This window comes from Hylobates moloch, unplaced genomic scaffold, assembly GCF_009828535.3.
Source record: "Hylobates moloch isolate HMO894 unplaced genomic scaffold, HMol_V3 SCAFFOLD_14, whole genome shotgun sequence".
NCBI classification, from domain to species: Eukaryota; Metazoa; Chordata; class Mammalia; order Primates; family Hylobatidae; genus Hylobates; species Hylobates moloch.
This window is the reverse complement of record NW_026652289.1, coordinates 1,096,599-1,120,104: the sequence shown is the minus strand read 5'-3', so window position 1 is coordinate 1,120,104 and position 23,506 is coordinate 1,096,599. Positions and strand designations below refer to the sequence as shown.

General features: G+C 61.2%; 1 protein-coding gene and 1 long non-coding RNA gene across 3 annotated transcripts in view; one reads left to right on the top strand and one right to left on the bottom strand.

Annotated features, from left to right (window-relative positions):
- The window catches only part of COL18A1 (collagen type XVIII alpha 1 chain), a 55,713-nt gene that overhangs the window by 30,439 nt on the left and 1,768 nt on the right, over positions 1-23,506 (top strand). For both annotated transcript variants that reach the window (XM_032174642.2, XM_032174643.2), the window contains exons 15-41: positions 2,395-2,535; positions 2,988-3,050; positions 3,949-3,960; positions 4,444-4,455; positions 5,000-5,035; positions 5,544-5,615; positions 6,156-6,191; positions 6,529-6,618; positions 7,833-7,862; positions 7,985-8,011; positions 8,412-8,474; positions 8,751-8,825; positions 9,752-9,778; positions 10,069-10,122; positions 10,559-10,633; positions 11,630-11,698; positions 12,178-12,220; positions 12,729-12,791; positions 16,915-16,958; positions 17,320-17,451; positions 18,069-18,222; positions 18,302-18,375; positions 18,779-18,907; positions 20,180-20,212; positions 21,933-22,178; positions 22,640-22,841; positions 23,039-23,090. In XM_032174642.2, the coding sequence (XP_032030533.1) occupies positions 2,395-2,535; positions 2,988-3,050; positions 3,949-3,960; positions 4,444-4,455; positions 5,000-5,035; positions 5,544-5,615; positions 6,156-6,191; positions 6,529-6,618; positions 7,833-7,862; positions 7,985-8,011; positions 8,412-8,474; positions 8,751-8,825; positions 9,752-9,778; positions 10,069-10,122; positions 10,559-10,633; positions 11,630-11,698; positions 12,178-12,220; positions 12,729-12,791; positions 16,915-16,958; positions 17,320-17,451; positions 18,069-18,222; positions 18,302-18,375; positions 18,779-18,907; positions 20,180-20,212; positions 21,933-22,178; positions 22,640-22,841; positions 23,039-23,090 (2,054 nt within the window). The remainder of the gene's footprint in view (positions 1-2,394; positions 2,536-2,987; positions 3,051-3,948; positions 3,961-4,443; positions 4,456-4,999; positions 5,036-5,543; positions 5,616-6,155; positions 6,192-6,528; positions 6,619-7,832; positions 7,863-7,984; positions 8,012-8,411; positions 8,475-8,750; positions 8,826-9,751; positions 9,779-10,068; positions 10,123-10,558; positions 10,634-11,629; positions 11,699-12,177; positions 12,221-12,728; positions 12,792-16,914; positions 16,959-17,319; positions 17,452-18,068; positions 18,223-18,301; positions 18,376-18,778; positions 18,908-20,179; positions 20,213-21,932; positions 22,179-22,639; positions 22,842-23,038; positions 23,091-23,506) is intronic.
- On the bottom strand, positions 15,134-17,312 carry LOC116481749 (uncharacterized). The gene is made up of 2 exons (XR_009209612.1): positions 17,052-17,312; positions 15,134-16,947 (listed from the first exon to the last, which is right to left on the bottom strand). It is a non-coding gene; the product is annotated as an uncharacterized LOC116481749 (long non-coding RNA).

Here is a 23,506-nt window from a genome sequence, read left to right as displayed (position 1 = left end):
TCCAGCATATGTACACACACACACACACCCCTCTCCAGCATATGTACACACACCCCTCTCCAGCACATGTACACACACACCCCTCTCCAGCATATGTACACGCACACACACCTCTCCAGCATATGTACACGCACACACACCTCTCCAGCATATGTACACACACACACCTCTCCAGCATATGTACACACACACCCCTCTCCAGCATATGTACACACACACACCCCTCTCCAGCATATGTACACACACACCCCTCTCCAGCATATGTACATACGCACACACACACACCTCTCCAGCGTATGTACACACACACACACACACCCCTCTCCAGCATATGTACACACACACCCCTCTCCAGCATATGTACACACGCACACACCTCTCCAGCATATGTACACACACACACACTTCTCCAGCATATGTACACACATATCTGTAGTGTATGTCTCTAGTATGTGTCTAGTATGTGTGCATGTGCACATCTGTGTCTCTAGTATGTGTGCACACACGTACACATGTAGGCTTTGAGTTAAGCAGGGGAGGAATATTTTGATCAGCTTTAAAATCAACAAAATTAGATATGCATGTATGAAAATAATGCAAGTTTTTAAAAAACAAAAATGTCAAGTAACATGAATGAGAATTCTAGAACCCTACAACCTAATTGTAAACCAAATAGAAAATGAAAAAAAAAGGGATAAAATTAGAAAGAGGTTTTCAACAAACCTTTTTTTTGGAGACAGGATCTCGCCCTCACCCAGGCTGGAGTGCAGTGGTGCAATCTCAGCTCACTGCAATCTCTGCCTCCCGGTTTCAAGTGATTCTCCTGCTTCAGCCTCCGGAGTAACTGGGATTACAGGCATCTGCCACCACGCCTGGCTAATTTTTGTTTTTTTTTTTTTTTTTTTTTTTTTTTTTTTTTTTTTTTTTTTTTTAGTAGAGGCAGGGTTTTGTCATGATGGCCAGGCTGGTCTCAAACTCCTGCCCTCAGGTGATCCACCTGCCTCGGCCTTCCAAAGTGCTGGGATTACAGGCGTGAGCCACTACGCTCGGCCTAAACAAACTTTTTTATAGGCACTTTTTAAAGATCAAAAATTAGATGAGGCTGGACACGGTGGCTCACACCTGTAATCCCAGCACTTTGGGAGGCTGAGGCAGGAGGGTTATTTGAGTCCAGGAGTTCAAGGCTATAGTAAGTTACAATCATGCCACTGTGCTCTAGCCTGGGCAACAGAGTGAGACCCTGTGTCTAAAAAGAAAAAAAAATAGATTTTTAAAGACGATAAAAGGATGCCAGGCACTAAGTTAGATTAAAGCCAAGAAAACTAAAATCTAAGATTCTCATAAAGTTAGCCCTCAAGTTAAGTGGGTGGTACGTTACCCATCTGTTAAGACCCAGCATAGCTGTTGGCGGGTGGCCACAGCGGAGACCCAGCCCTAGAAGGGAGGAGACAGGAGGCAGTCAAGGATCACCTTGGCGGGTGGAGGGCGGGGAAGGCTCTGGCTCGGAGGCCCAGCCCCTGTGGGGACATGGAAGGACCCTTCCCCACTGCGGGGGTTTCCTACCTCCGGCTGGGCTTGTGACCATATCAAGGCAGCGGGTCACATTCCTGCCCCAGTTGTGGGCAGTGCTGGGCTCACACTATCTCATCCCACTCTGTCCCGAGCCTGGGAAGGAACCCTGGGCCTCTCTGTCTACAGCCAAGGAAACCAAGGCTCAGGGAGATTGTGACTGCGACGAGGGGGGTGGTGCAGCTGGGCCATGTCACAGCAGGACCCCTGCCCCAGGGCCTCCCTGCCTCCCGCCCCCCGCACCGGGCTCTCACCTCACACTCCAGGTGGCCGGGGCCTTGGGTCACCCATGGCTCCAGCACACGCCTCCGGGCTCGCCTGCTTCTCACGGCTTTCAGACTAATAGAGTCACAGCAATGCCTGCGTCCACCCTAGCCCCGGTGGTCCCAGGGTCCTGAGCATCCTCTCCTCTTTCCTTTCTTCTCCCCTCACCTGCCCGGGAGCCAGGGCTGGTCCCAGGGTCCTGAGCCTCCTCTCCTCTCTCCTCTCTTCTCCCCTCGCCTGCCCGGGAGCCAGGGCTGGAGGTAATGAGGGTGCCGTGTGCGCCTCCCGCTGTGCATGTGCGCCTCCTGCTGTGCATGTGGGCACAACCCCGACCAAGTTTGGGCTGCGTGGCTCTCTCCTCAGTTGTGTTTCTATGTGGCTGAAATCGTGTCGTAAAGTTAGAAGAAAGGCTGCTGTGGGGCCTGCGTTGCTTGGCAGAACGTTCCTTACCTTTTGATTTGCAGGGTTTAGAAGGCATCGTAAGAAAACGTGTCTACACTGGGGTTGCAGGGCCAGCGGGGGCTGGGCTGGGTCCCGACATGCTCTCCTCACCCCATGCAGGGGAGCAAGGGAGACCCCGGTCCTGCTGGTGCTCGTGGAGAGAGCGGCCTGGCAGGAGCCCCTGGACCCACTGGACCACCAGGCCCCCCTGGGCCCCCTGGGCCCCCTGGGCCACCAGGACCAGGACTCCCCGCTGGATTTGTGAGTACCGCCTACACCTGACCCCTTGGAGACCCGGGGGCTGCCGTTGCCCCAGCCCTACTACCCTGGCATCTCACTCACAGAGCAGCACGTCCTGGGCGGTGGCCTCACTGGCACTGCCTCAGCCTGGGATTCCATATTCCCCATGGTGGGGCTCGAGTCTCTCGCCCGTTGCCCGTGCCCCACGGTGCTGATGGGGAACTCGGCCCAGCCATGCCCCAGCACCGGTGCCCTGACCAAGAGCGAATGAGCTGACCTGAGACGGGCTGCCCCAGGGGGCCCCCACCCAGGCCCTGCCACCAGGTAGACAGTCCCCATCTGAGAACAGCGGCTCCCCAGGCCACCGTGGCCCCAAAGCATGTCCCACCCTCCTCTTGGGCAGTGCCGCCCCAGGGAGGGGTCCTTCCTAAGGAGGGACACAGGCCCACACGTGTCTTGTGTGTCTCTTCCAGGATGACATGGAAGGCTCCGGGGGGCCGTTCTGGTCAACAGCCCGAGGCGCTGATGGGCCGCAGGTACTGTTGTGAGCTGGGCGTGGCCGGCTCTGTGGGGTAAGGGGGTGTTGCCTGGGGCAGGAGAGTCTCCCTGAGAGCCACCAGCCTTGCATGGGGTCGGAAGCCGCCCTGCAGAGCCACGTGTGGCGGGCACTGTGCCCCGCGGGTCACCCTCGCTCTTCGGAGATGCCCCTTCATTGAACTAAAGTCACGGGGTGAGGGCCTGGTCTGCAAAGTGGGAGACACTGTGGGTGGTCAAGACAAAGGAACATGGGGCCGCATGCCCCCTGAAAGGCCTTTCTGGGGAAATTCAAGTCATCACATTTTGTGCCCCCAATTTTGGGTAGTAACAAATGTTTGGCCTGAGTAGAATCTGAAATTCCTATGAAATCTCCACCTTGTTCTACTGTTAACATGTATACTGCTGCTCAGGGTTAGGGCCAGCAAGGAGTGACTAAAATCCCAAAACAACTGTGCCCAGACAGCTCAGACATGTCAGGGGCAGACCCAGGGGCCGGCAGCTCCTTCCTCCCCTGCCCCCGCTGTCCCCTCCACGCCACCAGCGCTCCCGTGGCGCCAGCATGGAGGACCCCCCAGGGCCACAGCCCTGCCCAAGAGACATGTGGGTTGGCTGAAGCCACGGCGTCCAGCTTCATGCTCAGAGACTCAGCCTGTTGAGAGCACGAGTGGCTGGGACAGGTTTCTTACTCGGAGCAAAATGAATGAGAAATTTCAATTAGGCAGAAACTAATAGATTCCATAGTAAGGTAGAATGGCTTTACCATTTTAACTTAGTACATTTCCTTTTACACACGTATTTTTAAGTCTTGACTGTTACCAGCGGGCTTTTCTTGTGGCAGAAGCATCTCACAGCGGGGCCTCCAGCTGCACTAACACTGTGTCTCCTCTGCCCTGACAGGGACCCCCCGGGGTCAGTGATGACATGCCTGGGTTTCTGCGGTCACTGGCCCGGCCCTGGTCTCGGCACCCTGGGGCTGGGGGAGACAGGGCCGTGTTTTGAGTTTTCTGATGGCGGGAGTAGGATGAATTCATCCCAGGAAATGTGCAAAATACAGCAAAAAAGCCTGACAGGGAAAAAATCGCACACCACCCCCAACCTAGACTTCCAGCGTTAAGGGGCCATTGTCCCATTCTGTCTCTGAGGCCCAGGAATCAAGATTCCTGGGTTCACACACCTGAAGCATATTCTCAGACTTGGCCTGAAAAGAGGGGCATAGGGGAAGAACTCAGGGTCCCTACCTCAGCCGCAGGGACAGGTGGACTCTTGGGCTCAAGGACAGAGGCGTGGTGACCTTGTAGGGCCCAGGAGCTTTGTCCTCTGCTCCCCCCATCCCTGGGGGACACCAGCCCCCAGCCTGGCCCCGAATACCCCACCCCTGCCCAGGCCCCGAAGCTCCCAGGGCAGGTGCCTGAGGGGAGAGCCTGGAGGCTCCTCTCCTGGGCCCTGGGCAGCAGCCGCCTTTCACCCCGCTGCGTGCTCATCAAAGCGGCCTCTGCTGCGTGCGGGGCCAAGGGCGCACGGGGCCCACCCTGGGGCTCCACTCTCACACATCACCAGCCCCTGCCATGGCACCTGCTCCTTTGAGAATGCTCTGCTTTCATTTGCAAGACATCGGGACATTTCAAAAGGCTGACTTTTGGGAAGGGCTGTGTGTTTGCTTTCTTAAATTGTTTGAATGAGGCCATCTCAGCGGGGTTCTGCTTGCAGTCCTAATGATGGAATATGTCCCCAGGCTCCACAGCCGTCCAGGCTGGGTGCCTTCGGCCAGCGTGGGCCACGGGGTCCCTGCACAAGTTGCTCAGTGTCCCTGGGACCCCTCGGCTCTGGGCTGGGGGAGGGTGGTGAGATGCATCCTGGGTAACTCACCCTTCCCTTGCCCCGGAGTGGATGCTGCCTGAGGACTGGGCTGGCCCCAGCAGGTGCCCACTGAGCCCCTTTATTCACTTAGGGGGATCCTGGCGTGCCTGGGCTGCCGGGGGCGAAGGTAAGCACTGTGCCCGGGTGCAGGGATGTGGCCAGGCAGGGGCAGGGAGGGCCCAGGTGGACACCTGCGGAGATGAGCTCAGGGCGGCCTCCCCTGCTCTTCTTGCCACTGCTTTGTTTCTTTATAATTGAAGACGTGCTGGTTTCAAAGGCAACCCCCAGGATACCCACCTACAGGGCACCCAACCCCAGGGCATCCCCAGGTTTGACTGCGTCAGGAACATGGCCTTCCTCCCAGCTGTCTGGCTGTGCAGGCCCCCTCGGCCCCTGCCACCGGCCTCCCGCCTCTCCCTCCTTTTCCCCGACTTCCCCCTCCCGCACTTTCTCCTCCTCCCGACTCCCCCTCCTCCATCCCTCCATCCCTCCACAGCCCCTCCTCAGGCCCACAGGGGTGAGAGAGAGAAGTCCAGGCCATCGCCACGTCCATGGGTGCCCCAGACTCCTCATGGGGGTCCCTGCATTCCTGGGCATGTGGCCAAAGCCGTGCGTCCTCCATGTGACCCTTTCAGGGAGAAGTTGGAGCAGACGGAGCCCCTGGGTTCCCCGGCCTCCCTGGCAGAGAGGGCATTGCTGGGCCCCAGGTGAGCCGCCTTGGTGGGCCCAGGGTGCAGAGGGGGGCGTGGAGCCCTGAAAGGACTATGCCAAGATGAAAGCTGGCACGAGGTGTGCCCTCCCGGGTCCCTGGGCCTCCGTGTGCCCCCTCCCAGATCTCCATGTGTCCCTCCTGGGCCTCCGTGTGCCCCCTCCCGGGTCCCTGGGCCTCCGTGTGCCCCCTCCCAGGTCTCCATGTGTCCCTCCCATGTCTCTGGGCCTTGGTGTGCCCTCCTGGGTCTCCATGTGTCCCTCCCGGGCCTCCGTGTGCCCCCTCCCGGGTCTCCATGTGTCCCTCCCGGGCCTCCGTGTGCCCCCTCCCGGGTCCCTGGGCCTCCGTGTGCCCCCTCCCAGGTCTCTGAGCGCCAGGAGCTAGTACAAGTCTCCGTCAGGGCTCTCGGTGGCTGCCTCCCTCCCAGGCCCCAGCCGGTCGGGAAATAACCCCACATCTTCATCAGAGCCATCCCTCACAGGGGGCCAGGGGCTCCTGTTTCTGTTGGTGATGAACCATTTCCTTCCTGTGTCTTCAGGGGCCAAAGGGAGACAGAGGCAGCCAGGGAGAAAAGGTGAGTGTCCCTGGGGTGGGTGGATGGGGTGGGGGCCGCTGGGACATCCCAGAAGGTTTGGCCTCAGCTGTCCCCAGGTCCGTGCCCCTGCTGCCCATGGGACCTCAGAGACTCAGGGCAAAGACCCTCAAGTGGACGGGTGGCTTTTAGGCTGGGGCAGCGTGTGTGGCTCGACCGTCCCTGTTGGAGCCTCCCCTAACTGGCAGGGGGCTCCAAGGCCACAGTCCACAGCCCCGGGCGCCTCCTCACCCCCCGTGGGCTCTGGGCACCCCTCCAGGGCTGGGTGGACTCTGGGGTCCTGGCCAGAGTGGCTGAGATGAAATGCCTCCTCTTCCAGGGAGATCCAGGGAAGGACGGAGTCGGGCAGCCGGGCCTCCCTGGTCCCCCTGGACCCCCGGGGCCTGTGGTCTACGTGTCGGAGCAGGATGTAAGGACGTTGCGTGGGTGGGCACCCAATCTGTCCAGACCCCCCACTGGGTGCAGGGATCCCTCCCCGAGCCCCCCACACCCCCCAGGTCAGGACAGGCCCTGACTGCAAGGCCACACTCCAACTCCACAGTGGGGGCTGCAGAGGCCCTCGGTCAGAGACGCCCTCAGTCAGAGACGCCCGGGTGTCCAGCTCCATGTGGTGATGGAGACACCAGGGAGGGGTGAGGGCCTGCACAGGGGCGTTTTTACGTCAAAGGCTCCCACTAGGTTCAGTCCCCGTGTCCTTGATACTGTGGCCCCAAAGCTGCATGTAGTCACCCAGCTGTCGCATCAGAAGAAGCAGACGCACCTTTGGCTCTCTGGTGAAGGTTGTGTTGGTTCCGGAACCTTCTTCCCCACTGCAGCCCATCCATCAGGCCTCTCAGCTGCACCCTCTGCGCCTGCTAGCAGTGCATCCCACTGGTCCCTGTGCCACCCTGGCCTCACAGAGGCAGGCGCGTCTCCACCCAGCCACATGGAACACAGGGACCAAGCCCTGCTCTGGGCAGGGAGCTGAGCTCCGGGCAGATGCAGGGCCCAGGGCAGCAGAGCTGGGTGTGGTCAGGGGTTCAGATCCCTGCTTCTCTGTGGCCACCAGTGGAAGGGGCTGCCCGGGGCAGAGCTGAGAGCAGGCACCGTCAGTGTGTGATACCGGACAAGTTACCTAACCCTTGTGCTCCAGCTCCTCACCTAGGAGGTGGGACTGTAACAGTCTTGAGAGGAGGAGTGGAGTTGGGAACAGGCAGGAGAGGGCTTGCCCCAGCATGGCTTTGCTAGGAGCAGGCAGACAGGCATCGGGAGGCAGGGGCAGCCCGGGAGGCCACAGGGACCTCGGCGTGACGCTCAAGTCATCAGAACATCAGAAAAGCCTCCCGTAGGCCGAGCCACCTCCGCAGGCAAGCAAGGGAGCGTCTAGCAGAGGGAGGAGCATTTTAAACCAAAATGGAAGTAAAAACCGTGGCCCTTAGGGTGTCTGGAGTCTGCATCCAGCTGCTCTGAGCCAAGGGGCGTCTGTGCTGCAGGAGGGACACCCCAGGCCTAGGAAGACAGTGGAAAGCAACATTTTCCTTGAATTTCCTGGTTCGGTGTTTTGTTGATCTGTAAGTCGCTCGAGTCCGGTTTAATTTTAAATGCGGCCCTTTGTTTCCGATTTTTCCTTCTGCTTGTGGACAGGGATCCGTCCTGAGCATGCCGGGACCTGAGGTACGTGCCTGCCCGGCTTCTAAGAGATGGGGCTGCGGGGACCTGGGTACAAGGCTGGGTGGGGTCTGGGCAGCCGCGCGGGTGCGTGATGACCCCAGCTGACGCCGTCCCTCTTTCCCCAGGGCCGGCCGGGTTTCGCAGGCTTTCCCGTGAGTAACCTGGCGCCAGAGCTGCACACTGCCCGCCACTGCCCTCCCGGCTGGGGAGGGGTCTCCGCCTGGTAGCGCAGAGCAGCCCGGTCGAGCTGGGGTGGGCCTCATCAGGCCCGAGGGATAGCGACAGTCACTGCCCCCAAGGACATGATGGGAGCGGGATGTGGGCGAGAGCCCATGGCAGGCCCCGTGCTGGGTGGGCACCCGTGAGGGTGAGGCAGCTCCTTGCACCTGTAGAGGCCTGCAGTGTGCGGAGTGAGGCTGGGGCCAAGACCGGTCCTGGTGAGGCTGACAAGGCGGCATATTACAGGGGGTAGCTGTGGGGGGAGGTGGAGCAGCTGTCGGGGATGGGGGAGACGCCAGCCGCTCGGGCCTCACTGCCTGGCCTCTATTCCAGGGACCTGCAGGACCCAAGGGCGACCTGGGCTCTAAGGGCGAACGAGGCTCCCCGGGACCCAAGGTAAGGGGCTCAGGTGCTGTCCCTCAACCCCCTTTGTGACCCAGGGGTGGCCACAGCCTGCCCAGGTGACCACTGTTGGGAGGGACCCGGGACCCCCCGGCTGCTGCTGTGACACGTGAGGGGTACATCCCCGCTTGGGGCCGTCCCTGTGGTCACCTCCCGTGAGAGGACCCGGGCTGCAAGGCCCAGTCACAGCGGCCCTGCCTTCGGGGCTCTGGGTGAGGCTTTGTGGGGTAGGACCTGGCCCTGACCCTGCTGGACCTCCTGACATTCCAGGGTGAGAAGGGTGAACCGGGCAGCATTTTCAGCCCCGATGGCGGTGTCCTGGGCCCTGCGCAGAAAGGAGCCAAGGTGAGGGCTGGGCAGCCTCCTTCCAGTGGGTGTGGGGGCTCCTGGGGCCGTGGAGACAGCCTGGGGAGGGTTTTCCTGAGGGTCTGTCTCCTCATGCACAAGCCTCTCCCACGCAGGGCTCCACTGTCCAGGCCTGGCCCTCGTGGCCCCTCCTTTCTCGCACCCATGTCGGCGGTCCCGCCGGCCCCTTGTCCTCTCCCTGCCCCTGAGCCCACCCTGCCGAGGGGAGGTTCTCGGTGGGCTGCGGCTCTGAGCTCGCGCCTCCCTGGGGCCTGGCCTGTGGGGTGCCGGAGCCCAGGCTGTACCAGCTCAGCCGCAGCAGGTTTCTGGCTGCCGCTCCAGCCTCTTCCTGGGGGCCCTGATGCCGTGGGCAGCAGCCGCAGGCTCTTTCCTCTCTGCAGCCCCAGGGTGCCTGCAGGACCCTGAGCTTGGCAGGGCCCGGAGTCAGTTCCTCAAGGGGCCTGTGCCTGGGTCCCCACCCCCAGCAGGCAGCCGCCCAGACAAGCCCTGGGGAAGGGTCCTGGGGAGGAGCCTGGATCTTTGGAGTGTGGGGCACCGGCTCTCCCACTTGGGCCCTCCGGGGTGTTTGGGGTGGGCCTCAGACACGGGATCCCCAGGCCCAGCGAGAGCTCCACTGTCCCACCCAGCTGTGCGTTGGAGCCAGGGCCTGCAGCAACCGGGAGACTGCATGGTACACACCCTCCACCCCTGCTTCAGGGCCCCGGGGCATGCCCCAGGCTTGCACCAACCTGGACGCAAACCCCAATCCCGACCCTCTCCTCGCGAGTGGCTCCCATCCTCTCCAGGGCTGCTTGCGCCTTGGGGACTCCCCAATGCACCCAAAGGGACCACAGGGGCCCTCAGGGAGGCTGCCAGGTGGGGCACAAGCTGCCACCTAACCCTGCCTTCTTGTTTTTTTTGCTCAGGGAGAGCCGGGCTTCCGAGGACCCCCGGTAAGTTGGCCCCTGGCTTTCTCTGCACTGAGCTCAGGCATGACGGCCCCCAAGGACACGGTAGCCCGTGGCTGCTGAGCTCGTGCTGCGTGGCCCAGGGCTCATCTCCCAAGTGCAGCTTTAAAGCGTGTGGGGCAGGTGTCGGTGTGAGGCTGCAGTGGGCTCCTCCGAGCTGATGGGTGGCCCAGGGTGCTGGGCTCTGCATGGCCCCTCCCCTTCCCCAGGACCCCCCAACTCGTGGACAAGGGCCAGGGTCCGCCCCACTAAGCCTGGCTCCCTTCCTCTTGCAGGGTCCATATGGACGGCCGGGGTACAAGGGAGAGATTGGCTTTCCTGGACGGCCGGTGAGGACCTGGGGTCTCCAGTGGGGGCAGCAGATGGGGTCTGGCAGGTGGGGAGCAGCCCAGGCCCACGGGGGTGACATGCCCAGAGGGGAGTGGACGGCTGCCGCACCCACTGTCCTCCCCCAAGAACCGGCCCTGCCAGGCACAGCTCTTGTCCTGGATGTGGCTGGTGATACCCCACGAGGGGCCGGGACCCAGGAGGAAGCCCTGGGGGCAGATAGGGCAGTGGGCCTGGGTGTGCTAGGCTCAGTCACCTCCTCCCAAAAGGGTCCTTGTGCAGGAAAGGGGTGAGAAGGGCCGGGGTAGCCTGAGGGCTGGGAACGTGTGAGGCTGAGCATGGGCCAGGCCTGGCGTGGCGCTACAGCAGCCACCCTGTGGGAACATGGCTGGTGATGACCAGTGCCCAGCAGTCCCCACCCCCTGTGCTGCACCCCAGGGTCGCCCCGGGATGAACGGATTGAAAGGAGAGAAAGGGGAGCCGGGAGATGCCAGCCTTGGATTTGGCATGAGGGTGAGTGTCCCTCAAGGGGCAGCGTGGGTGGCTGGGAGAGCAGGACCTGGGAATGGCCTGGCCACAGCCTGGGGTCCTGCAGCTCCTCTCAGAGGCCACTTATAAGCAGCCCTGCCATGTGGCCACACAGCACTGGTCCTGCCATACCCATGCACACTCATACATGTCCACACATGCACACGTGTGCCCACTCATACATGCATGCACATATATGCCCATACTCGTACATGTGTGCACACATATACCTCCATCCATGCACATACATGCCCATACACATGCACACACAAACACATGCACAAACATACACATGTGCTCATGTGTGTACACATGCCCATACACTCCACATATGTGCACATATACACATGTACTCGTGCATATACGTACCTGTCTACGTGCACACATACAGCTATATACATACACTCATACATGTGCACGTATACACATGTGTATCCATATACTCATCCATGATTGTGAGCCCTCCCTGGCCCATTCCATGATGGGCATACACACTGCACATGTACACTCATGCACACATACACACATGCGTACACACCAATACACATATATGCACACATGTGCACCCATATACACACAACAGGCCCCGGTGGATTCTCAGCAGGGCGTCCATGGGCCTGGGCCGTGCCCTCCATGCTGGGGGTTCCCAAAGGCGTCCGCTCTGCTGTCTTTTGAGCCAAGAGCTTTGTCTCCCCGATGTCAGCAGGGTGGGGCATTTTCAGTCACCTTTTTACCTGAGATGCAGACCCGGTGACCTCTTCACTCCTCCTGAGGGACATCTGTGCACGACTCCAACGTGGGATGAGATGGGGCCGGGGCCAGCTCCTGTCCTCAGGGAGCCGTGGCCCGAGTGACCCACTGCATTCTCGGTTTTGCCTGGTCAGAGGTCTGCCTGGTCAGGTTTCTGATTTTTCTGATTTTTCTGAACTGTCTCTGCTCCCAGCTGCTGCAAAGCCTAACAGCTCTCTGCCTTCCCCACAGGGAATGCCCGGCCCCCCAGGGCCTCCAGGGCCCCCAGGCCCTCCAGGGACTCCTGTTTACGACAGCAATGTAAGTCCCTCGGGCACCCACTGTCCTGCAGCTGCCCTTGGCTGTCACACAGAGCCCCACAGAGGGGCTGGGCCTCCTTCTCCCCTGGCCTCTGCGTCTGGGGGTCCTTCTAGGATGGGCCAGTCTGGTGGGCAGTGGATTAGCAGCTGAGTTCCCAAGGAAGGCGAAGGCCTGGGGAAGGGAGGGCTCTCTGGCTGTGGAGCTGCTTCCAGCTGACTCTGCTAAGGGCCTGAGCCCAGGGGTGCTAGGGGCACCCCCATTTTCCCAGGCTCAGCAAGGTGCAATGACTGATGAGGGCAAAGTGGCATCACGCCATGGCTCCTGCTCCACACCCCTGTTCCCTCCCGTCTCTGACTGGGGGAGGCTGCCATGTGGCCTCATACAGGGGTTGGTGCTTCTGGGCTTGGGGACCCCTGAGTGGGGGTGGCCTCCGTTTCAGAACTTCACCCTCAGCAGCCACCTCTCCCCATTCCTTGCAGGTGTTTGCTGAGTCCAGCCGCCCTGGGCCTCCAGGATTGCCAGGTGAGGGTCCCGGGCTCACAGCCGTGGATACAGGCTCTGAAGGGATGCTCCAGAGCCCCACCTTCCTTCCTGTGCCAGCAGCAGTGAGACTCCCCCAGTGCCCCAAGGCCGGTGCCACATGCCCAGCCCACGCACCAGTTCCGATGATCTTGGCCCTTCCTGCGGGACCTCCCAGAACAGCCGTCCAGGACCTGATCTTGGGGTGGCCCCCATTTGCTGTTCTCCATTTAGATTTTGCTTCTCTGGCCAAAGCAGGGTGGAAGCAGCCCCGGCCCTCCTGGTGGTCAGCACGTGCCCTGCAGGTGTGGCCTGGCCCCCACATGGCCTGCTGAGGGGGACCCAGGGCGCCCCTGCTGTCTAGGAGCTGCTACCCTGACTGTCCCCATGTCCATCTGATGCCCCCCCCTTCCAGGCCCCCAGGCACTGGGGCATTTCGGGCAGGAGGGGCACCACCCTGGAGCCCTCCCTGGCACACTCCGTGATGGGCACTGGGTCTCTCTTCCTCCAGGGAATCAGGGCCCTCCAGGACCCAAGGGCACCAAAGGAGAAGTGGGTCCCCCCGGACCACCAGGTGAGCAGCTCTGGGCATCCCAGGCGGGGGAGCCGTGGCGTGGCCAGCACCGAAGTGTGGTCACACCTAGAGCCACCCCCCAAGCAGGTCCTGGACCCTCACTGGGTCGTGACCACCTCACCCTGCGGGAGGAAGGAAGCCCCTACTGGGTTGATGGGGCCCTCACAGGACCTGGATTTGGGGGCAAGGGCGGCTGCAGGGCACAGGCCCAGCAAGATACCTCCATAACCTCGTGAGGAGCAGGCGGCTGCCCTTCCATGCTTGACCCAAGTGGGCACTGCGCAAAGACACCGCAGCTTCAGTGTGCCGGCGGTCCTGGATCCCCCTCCCCTCCCCTCCACGGGGCCAGGGGTCGGCACTGGAGGACCCTCTGTGGAGAAGCTCTCCAGGGTCTCGTGGGAAGGAGGCGTTGCCCGACAGGCCGTCCGGAGGGTGAGCCCAGCACCCCCGCACCCCCGAAGGACAAGAATTCGCCCCTGAGTCCCACCTCCATGGAGAGTGGCAGGGCTGCTTGGATGTCCTGCCAAGACCACTGAGAACAGCTGGATACAATGTGAGAAAACCACTGTTTGAGGATGTCTGGGGGCTGGCAGAGCAGAAGCCCAGAGAGCCAGGCCAGCCTCGGGCGCCTCTCACCGCCAGGGTCCCCTCTCGCCGCCAGGGTCCCCTCTGGCCGCCAGGGTCCCCTCTGGCCGCCAGGGTCCCCTCTCGCCGCCAGGGTCCTCTCCCACCAGGGTCCTCCCCTGCCAGGGTCCTCTGCAGAGGAGGCCGCCAGGGTCCCCTCTCCCACCAGGGTCCCCTCTCCCACCAGGGTCCCTCTCGCCGCCATACCTGCTCTTGCTGGGGCTGCACCCTGGGGTGGGAAGGGACCAGGCAGGCAGAGGCCGAGTCTGGGCCAGGACATCCTTAAGGCCTGTGGAGGCAAAGGCAGGCAGAAAGCGAGCGGGAAGATGGAAGATGTGCCCGTCCCAGCCTTGGATCTCTCAGCATCACACACGACGCCCAGGAAGAAGTGAGTGATGCACAGGTGACCAGAAACCAGGAGGAGAGGCCAGTGACACACCAGACCGCGAGGCCCAGCTCATGGGGTCATCGGACTCACCTTGAACTCCGAAGGTCACATTCAAAAGCCACAGGAAGCCTGGAGATGGCAGCAGAGAGCTGGGAGGCTCCGAGGTGTTGGGATGAACCCGGGGCTGAAGGCGGAACACTTGGAGCTTGAGACCTGTGTATAGGTTTTGGTGGACGTGGGATTGCCTGTCCCTGGGAGCCAGAACGAGGGCTCCGAGGGCTCCAGAGAGAACAGTGTTTACAGGCGGAATGGCTGACGCTCTTCCAAAGCCAGGGAAGGCTCAGAGCATTCCCCTCATTCGAAGGCTCAACAATTAGAGTGACGAGATTTCTCAACAAAACGGGAGAAGCCAGAAGACCATAAATGGTTTCCAAAATATCCAAGAAAGGCGATTGCCAGTGTAGACTCTGACAGCCAGTGGTGTTCCCGTAGCCTTCAGAACCAGGATGACATGCAGGCTGGCACTCCAGACCCGAGCTGTGTCGGCAGTGGAGGGCACTGCGGGCGGAAGATGAGGCTGAGGGAAAGGAGTGCAGAGATGGAGAGAGACAATGCCAGCAGGAACCGGCATCCCAGTGACAGTGGGGTCAGAGGCTCCCGCGGAAACCCTCGTGGGCTGCCCCGCATGGCGTCCCAGCAACAGTGAGGTCAGAGGCTCCCGCGGGAACCCCCGTGGGCTGCCCGGCACGGCGTCCCAGTGACAGTGGGGTCAGAGGCTCTTGCGGGAATTGGCACAGGCTGCACAGTACGGTGTCCCAGCATCAGTGCAATTAAAGGTTCCCGTGTTCTCAGCGCCCTGGGGAGTGTTGGTAGTTCTCACTATATTGGACGGTGAGGTTGGAGCGGAATACGGAGCTGACACTGGTGGAGAGGCAGGAGGGCAGGCAGGATGGCACACACACAGGACGTTTAAAACACACACAGTAGATCCAAAAGAAGGCAAAACATGAGAGAAAAAGGAATGCAGAACAGGTGGGATGAATAGAAACTAGGGAATAAAACAGATTTAGGGCCCAGTACATCCACAGGTGCTGTGACGAGGGTAGATACATCCATTGAAGGACAGACATTGTCAATGGGATATGGCTAAACCGTACGCTGCTTACAAGAGACGCTCCCCGAACCTGAGGGCTGGAGAGGTCAAGGCACCCAGAGGCTGGTGTGGGTTTGGGTGTATGTGGAGTGTGCATATGTGGGTGTGGGTGGAGTGTGTGTATGTGGGTGTGTAGTGTGGGGGTGTATAGTGTGGGTGTGTGTGGAGTGTGTGTGGGTGTGTAGTGTGGGGGTGTGGTTTGGTGTGTGTGTGTTGGGTGTGTAGTGTGGGGGTGTGGTTTGGTTGTGTGTGTTGGGTGTGTAGTGTGGGGGTGTGGTTTGGTGTGTGTGTGCAAAGTATATCCTGCAGTAAGAAACATAGTCAAAAATAAATGTTCATTGAGACAACGGAGCGAGTCTACCAGAGAAATTGAGTAATTCCACATTTCTGTGCATCTAATGAGAGTCTCAAGATATGACAAGTAAAAAATTGGCAAAGTGAGAAAGAAAAACACAAATCATTATAGGGGGACTTTCAGCCCAGGGAGATCTGAACAGCAGGTCTGACAGGCGTCACCTGCGAAGGTCTCCGGGCCGCATCCCCAGCATCGGGACCGGGGTCTGCCCCAGAGGGGCCCAGGCTATGCTGAAAGTGGGCCTGGCTTCCAGGAACTGTGATCTCACGAGTGCAGTAGAAGCAAGTGGGAAATGCCCACAGGGCACTGCCCTTCCACGCAGCTCATGAGTCAAGGAGAAGCAGGTGGAAGCGAGAAACCCCTGGAGCTTAGGTGCGTCCAGGGCATCCTCAGCCCTCACACTGCAGCCGCAGGGGCCTTGCCCTGCACGACCCCCGGTCTCCCAGGCAGTGGGGCCTCCACAGCTGGTCACCTCCCTCTGCAGAAGGACCTTCGGGCTTCCACAGCTGGTCATCTCCCTCTGCAGAAGGACCTGGAGCAGGGCCCAGCCCGAGAGGGATCATGGGTCCTGGCAGCAGCCGTGACCTCCAACCCCAGGGACTGCACCTGTGGGATGGGGGGGCCCTGGGGGTGTGGAGCCACGTGCTCTAAAGCTTCTGGGTTACAGGGCACAGCCTCCAGGGGTGAGGTGGTCCCCACCCCAGTCATGGTTTCAGGGGAACAGTCACAGGAGAAGGTTTGCCCAGGGCCATCTAAGGTCCCACCTGGAAGGAGAAGGGGTTTTGTCATCTCTGTTGACAAAATTACAGCTTTAAATAGTACCTGTTTCTACACATCAGCCTAAGATGTTAAAGAATAAACAGCATTTATTGTTAAAGAACAACATTTATTTGATGAAAATAGATGGGAAGAAGTATTGAACCTCAAAAATGAGTGAAGAGAAATTGTGTATGTTTTATATATATATGAAAATAGCAAGGATCAAGAAAGTCCAAGAATCCAGAGTTAATTCTTTGAAAAGGCTAATAACATTCCTCCACCTCTGCAAAGGCTGATGAAAAGGAGAAGAAGAAGCAACAAGGAGTGATTTCAGCAAAGGGCTCCTATGGCCTGGAAGGAGTCACCTGGAATTTCCACAGTTTCACCCTCGGAGGGGGTGGAGGGACCCTCAAGTCAGGGCCAAGACGCGGCTGCCTGCCCACCCTGGGAGGAGGCAGAGGAGAGACAGGAAGGACAGGACGCTGGGAGGAAGGAATCGTGTTGCTCTTTTCTCAGCACATCTCCCACATAAGCCACCGAAGTGGATCTGCAGGTGAACCGTCAGGGTTAGTAAGTAAATGTACCGAGGTCACCAGATGGAAGGGCAGTTTAGAAAAACCACCAACTAGTCCTAAGCAATTAAAAATGAAGTTTTCAAAAGGCAAAATTAACAGAAACATCAGAAAGTATCGGTTAACTAAGAAGAACCTAATGAAATACGCAGTCTCTACTGGGAAATGGCTAGAAGGGCCTCAGGCAAACCCACCAGTGCTGGGGCTGCAGGGGGAGCCCGGCGCCATCAGACGCCACCTCAGCGAGACCCCGCCTGTCTCTCTCTTCGCAGGGCAGTTTCCGTTCGACTTTCTTCAGTTGGAGGCTGAAATGAAGGTGGGTGACCTCCCTGTGGGGTTGGGAGCTCCCAAGGTCCTGTACATCCCCCTGGGTGGCTGCTTCCAATTCCTCGCCCCATCCGGCCCAAACCTGCTTCCTGTTCAGTGCTGCGAGGGGCGCTGGCTCCAGAGGGTGTCAAGGGCGTCCCTCAGGACGTTCCTGTCCCCGGCTCAGTTTTGGGGGGACTTGGCTGATGCAATGGGAGGTGGGGAGTCGAGCCCTATTCTGTGCAGCCAGCAGCTCCCAGGCCTGGGCTCTGGAAGCTTCTGACTGCCCAGCCCTGGCTCGGGGAGATGGGAGGCCACCTGTGGCTTGTGGGGGTTCAGGGCTCCCGAGTCACAGGTGTTTCCATCCACAGGGGGAGAAGGGAGACCGAGGTGATGCAGGACAGAAAGGCGAAAGGGGTGAGCCCGGGGGTGGCGGCTTCTTCGGCTCCAGCCTGCCAGGCCCCCCCGGACCCCCAGGCCCACCTGGCTACCCTGGGATTCCAGTAAGTCCCATCCTGTGCAGGCCGAGCGCATGTCCCAGGGGTCTGGGTGCAGGAGCCGAGGGCGGGTCCAGCCCAGCCACCGACGCCCGCCAAGGCCAGTGCTGCCCCTGCAAGCTCAGCGCCCCGACATGTCTCTGTCCCTGTGTGGGGACGCAGCAGGCCGCGTGGCTGTGGGTGCACTGACCCCGGACACCCCCCGTCCCCCTGCAGCCTTCCATGGCCTGCCCTCCCGCTGGGGCCATGTGCATCCACCTCTGCCCCTGGGCCGGGTCAGATCGGGGTTTAGGCCCATCAGTCCAGAAAGACTGCAGAGACCATGGGCCCCAGCTACTGCCTGGGGACCCACACCGTTGTCAGGTCTCTGGTCTCTGCTAGTCTCAACCCTGGGATTGCACCCCCAGGGAAGAAGGGGTGATGGTGTGGGGGTTTCTCAGGCTATGGCGTGGGCAGGGAGGGGACCAGTGACTCAGACGCTGCGCTTGCCAAGGGGGTCTTGGCAGCTGCAGCCCCACAAGCTTGCCCGCCCCCAGCTCAATGCAGCCCCAGCCCCACAAGCTTGCCCGCCCCCAGCCCAGGGCACGAGGTAACCAGGAAGCTTCTCTTGTCGCCGTCCCTAGGGTCCCAAGGGAGAGAGCATCCGGGGCCAGCCCGGCCCACCTGGACCTCAGGGACCCCCCGGCATCGGCTACAAGGGGCGCCAGGGCCCTCCTGGCCCCCCAGGCCCCCCTGGCCCCCCAGGGCCCCCTTCATTTCCCGGCCCTCACAGGCAGAGTAAGTCAGTGGGGAGTGGGCCCCGGGCAGAGGCCGCCTCGTGTGGCTTCGTGTTCCCACGTTGGTTTCCCTCCTGCAGCTATCAGCGTTCCCGGCCCTCCAGGCCCCCCTGGGCCCCCCGGGCCCCCTGGAACCATGGGCGCCTCCTCAGGGGTAAGTAGGCAGCTGGCTGGGCACCTGTGTCCCGTACCCTGGCTGGTTCTGCAGCCTTTGCCCCTCGGAGGCACCGTCCCACGGACCCCACAGGGAGATACACGGGAGGCCAAGATGCAGTTTCCAGGGTGGAAGCAGGGCCAGGCCATGGGGGGATCCAGTGGACCCAGGAGGAAGACGAGCAGCTGAGAAGTGCCCAGGGCCTGTGCACTGTCCACGGAGGCTGAGGGGCTGGAGGCAGGCGGGGGTCCCCATGGTGCTTATGGGGGCAGCCGCCTCAGTCCACGCCTGTCCAAAGCCCTGCAGCCCCTGCCCAGCACCCTGAAACGGGCATTCCTTACTTCTGCCCCTGCCCCCCGCCCTCCCACCTCCAGCCCCACACCTCTGCATTTGGTCCCAGCAGGTGAGGCTCTGGGCTACGCGCCAGGCCATGCTGGGCCAGGTGCACGAGGTTCCCGAGGGCTGGCTGATCTTCGTGGCCGAGCAGGAGGAGCTGTACGTCCGCGTGCGGAATGGGTTCCGGAAGGTCCAGGTGAGCAATCTGTGTGGAGGGTTCTTGACCCGTGGAAGGGCCGAAGCCACCTCCTGGGGCGTAAGGAAGGCGAGAGACCCGGGCCCCGGACAGGGATGGGGGCAGGTGGCGGCCAGCGCTTCTGAAACTTTCAAACTTTTGGTAAAGTTTAGTAAAATAACTTTTGTGAGCAGCTTTGGGTTTAGAGAAAAGTGAGCTTAAGCTTCTGAAAGCGGATGAACACGTGTGTGAGGGGCTCCTGGCGGGTCACATCACAGTGAACGTTTACAAAGATAAATGTCGCGTCACACACCCGATAATAAGACAAGGCGCCTGATGGGGCGAGGAGGCGGGGGCTCAGGCCCTCCAGGGCCACGTGACATCTGCAGTATGGCCCCGGCTGGGGTGCAGGCTGTCCCGTGGCTCTGCACCCCGCATTATAAACACCAAGGTGGGATGAAATGTGTCCTCTCTGCTTAGCACGGGCCTCGCTCACTGGCCTGGCTCCTCAGACACACCTGGGGATTGCACCTTCCAGGCCAGGCCAGCCCCTTTCCCGCTTTCCCAAAATGGTCTGGGCGGCAGGAGCAGCCGCTCTGATCCAGGTGGGCGCAGCCATGCTTGCAGGGCCCCGGGGAAGGTTTACCTTCATGTGGCAAAGGTGAGGACTGGTAGAAGCCCCGTGCCGCTGAAACGGCCTGTGACGTCCGTGGGAGCCTCCGTGGCAGAACACTGCACGTTGACACAGCCCTGACTTCTGGAGCCCTCCCACCTTCCCTCTAGCACTCCCTCCCTCTCGCCACCGGCCCCCACCTGGGCCTGGCCGGCCCCTGCAGCACCCCAGACAGTGAATCCCACTCCAGTCCCTTCATCTGGCCAGGGAGAGGCTGCCAGTCTCATAACAGACGCTGAGCTGGTGCCCACTGTGTGCCAGGTGTCCTCGTAGGCACCCGGATGCAACCCCATCCTAACTTTCAGGGGCTTTAGTCCTGACAGGAGGAGGCAGGGGATGGCATCCTAGCAAACATGTGCTGGGAGGGCCAGGTGCTGGGGAGGGAGAGGCAGGTGGTGCTGGGCAGGGAGGGCCGGGTGCTGGGCAGAGAGGGCACCCTGCTGTGGACTGGGAGGGCTGGGTGCTGGGCAGGGAGTGTACCCTGGCACAGGCTTGGAGGGGCGGGTGCTGGGCAGAGAGGGCACCCTGCTGTGGACTGGGAGGGCCGGGTGCTGGGCAGGGAGGGCACCCTGGCTCAGGCCCAGCCGCAGGTCCTGGGTGACCCTGCTGCTTTCTTCCAGCTGGAGGCCCGGACACCACTCCCACGAGGGACGGTAAGGAGCATTTTTTTCCGTTGAGACAGGTGGGTGGTCAGGACATGAGACAGGTGGGTGGTCAGGACATGAGGACATGAGATAGGTGGGTGGTCAGGACATGAGGACATGAGACGGGTGGTCAGGACATGAGGGAGTATGTGCCATCTGTTTGGGGAACAACACGTGGTCCTTTGGAGTCCTGGAGCTGAACGTGTGGCTCACCCTCAGCCCCTGCTGCAGAAATGGGTGCAGCCCACCCTAGTACCTCCGTCTCAGTGCAGGCCCCCCAATACCTCCGTCTCAGTGCAGGACACCCCAGTACCTCCGTCTCAGTGCCGGCCACCCCAGTACCTCCGTCTCAGTGCCGGCCCCCCCCAGTACCTCCATCTCAGCTGCCGGCTTCACGAGAGAGCCGCTCTCATCCCTCAACTTTCCCAGTTATGTCTGCCACTCATTGCCCTCCTCAGGGTCAAAATCCTTGGGGCCAAAATCCACATCTTGTGTCCTTGCCTTCCCTCATCCAAAGTGCCAGACACAAGAATGGGTATCTCTAGAGTGGTGGGTGACTGGGTGGGTGAATCAATGGGGAGGTGGATGGATGGATGGGTGGATGGACAGGTAGGTGAGTGGATAGATGGGCAGATGGATGGTGGACAGGTGGGTGAGTGGATGGATGATGGACGGGTAGATGAGTGGATGAATGGGCGGATGGATGGTAGACAGGTGGGTGAGTGGATAGATGGGCAGATGGATGGTGGACAGGTGGGTGAGTGGATGGATGATGGACGGGTAGATGAGTGGATGAATGGGCGGATGGATGGTAGACAGGTGGGTGAGTGTATGGGTGGGCGGATGGATGGTGGGTAAGTGGGTGAGTGTATAGGTGGGTGGATGGATGGTGCAAAGCTGGGTGAGTGGATGGATGGGTAGAAATATTTTCATTTTCCTGAGTAGATGCTGCGTCCGGCTGCTGTCGGCCCCTCCTTGAGTAGAGGTCATGATTCCTTAATTGGCTCAGGAGTGAGGCCTGATGTGGAGCAGTGTCAGGGGCTCTGCAGCATCCTGTCTCCTCACAGGGTTCAGCCCAGTCTGCTCTCACTCATTTGCTGATTCATTCTTTCATTCAGCCAGTCAATAGACATGGCCCCTCCTGTGTGCCGGGTGGCCATGGATATTGCCCTAGGTAACACACAGCCTGGCGCTGTGGAGCGGACAATGGGGACAGCCACGTGGACAGAGTGCAGGTGGATGGCAGTGGCAGCTGGGTCAGGAGGGGCTGAGGGCTGTGGGGAAGGGTGCAGAATCAATCAGGGGAATCTGGACTGGGGTGCAGGCCTGGGGGCTGGGATTTCTAGGGTGGAGGTCACCTCTGAGGGAGACAGAGCAAGGGCTCAGGGAGATGAGAAGGTCGAAGGTCGCCATGTTGAGGCCAGGGGCCCTGAATTGGAGCCGCAGCAAGGAGAGGGCAGGTCAGGGCACATGGTGAGTGAGGGCTGCGGCTTCTGAGCACAGCTGGGTCTGTGGGGCCTGAGCAGAGGTGACCTGCGATCTGGTGCCACAGCAGGCAGAACTCCCCACCCTTGCTGCTGCCCACACCCTAAGGCAGCCCCAGAGTCGGGGGCGCAGCTCCCTGCTTGCCAGCTCGGAGCCCAGCCCCTCACCCAGCCCAGAGGAGGACACAGGTGGAGGGGCACCCGGAGGGCCCCCTGCCAACAGGCCCCGCATCTCCCACTTGCAGGACAACGAAGTGGCCGCCTTGCAGCCCCCCGTGGTGCAGCTGCACGACAGCAACCCCTACCCGCGGCGGGCACACTCCCACCCCACCGCGCGGCCCTGGCGGGCAGATGACATCTTGGCCAGTCCCCCTCGCCTGCCGGAGCCCCAGCCCTACCCAGGAGCCCCGCACCACAGCTCCTACGTGCACCTGCGGCCAGCGCGACCTACAAGCCCACCCGCCCACACCCACCGCGACTTCCAGCCCGTGGTGAGTGCCCCCCAAAGTGGGCTTGGCTCCATCTGGCCCCTCTGCTCTCGGCAGCGGAAGAGGTCTCAGCCCCTGCAGAGCTGCTGTGGGTCCCAGGCTTCAGCCATGGGCGGGGGTTCTGGCGGCTCAGGGCCACTCGGGGCGGCTTGGCCGGGCCTGGGACTTGCCCTCTGGTGGCCAAGCAGTGGTCATGAAAGTCCAGCCCCTGTCACATCCTTGAGGAACCGGCGTATCTCCACCCACAGAGGCAGCTGGGGGCACCCATGTGGCCCGGGGCTGCTCTGACCTGGCAGCGTATGGGGGCTGCTACCTGGGCCCCTCAGTGTGTCACTTGGGCGCTTCCCGCTCAGCACCCCTTGGCCGTGCCTGTCCACACAGGTGCGGGGCGGGGTGGCGTGCCCAGGGCCTGGGTGCAGGAGGCAGCATGGGACACAGCCCGTGACGCGTCCTTCTCCCCGCAGCTCCACCTGGTTGCGCTCAACAGCCCACTGTCAGGCAGCATGAGGGGCATCCGCGGAGCCGACTTCCAGTGCTTCCAGCAGGCGCGGGCCGTGGGGCTGGCGGGCACCTTCCGCGCCTTCCTGTCCTCGCGGCTGCAGGACCTGTACAGCATCGTGCGCCGCGCCGACCGTGCAGCCGTGCCCATCGTCAACCTCAAGGTGGGTCAGTCCAGTCCTGAGGGCGCGGCCACACACCCCCCATACCCCACACACACCCCCCACTTGACCTCTAGGGTGAACTCCCAGCGGGGAGCTCCCCTCTAGGGCCTCTGGAGGCCACCATGGTACAGACACTGCCGCCCAGGCTGGTGACTTCCGGGCAGGCTCCGGGTGGGTCACATCCCTCAAGGCTGAGGCCAGGGCCTCTGCATCCCTGGGCGCTGCCACCTCCCTCAGAGCATCCCATGAGGCCCCCACGTGGTCCCCTGACCCACGCTTCCCCGGCAGTGCCCCTCAGGGTCCCATGCTGCTGGCCTGAGTGTCCACACAGGTGACAGGCCCCACATACAAGCCTGGAATCAGGAACCATCCCTTGGGCCTCCAGTGCCACCCTGCCTGGCGGCCTCTCTGCCACAGCACCCCCCCCCATGTGGCTTTATTCTGTGGCCCCTTTTCGTGCACTGGGCTGTGGTTTCTGGGTGCCCCGGGGAGCACCCACATTCTCCAGAACCAACAGCAGAGGGGTCGGAGACCCAGGGCTGGGAGCAGGCAGCTGCGGCCTGGTGCTCCCCACCCTCTCACATCCTGGCATTAGGGGACAGGGTCCCCTGCCTTAGCCAAGGCCTCTTGGGAGTCTGCAGAGGCTGCCTGGCCAGGCCTGGCTCCCCC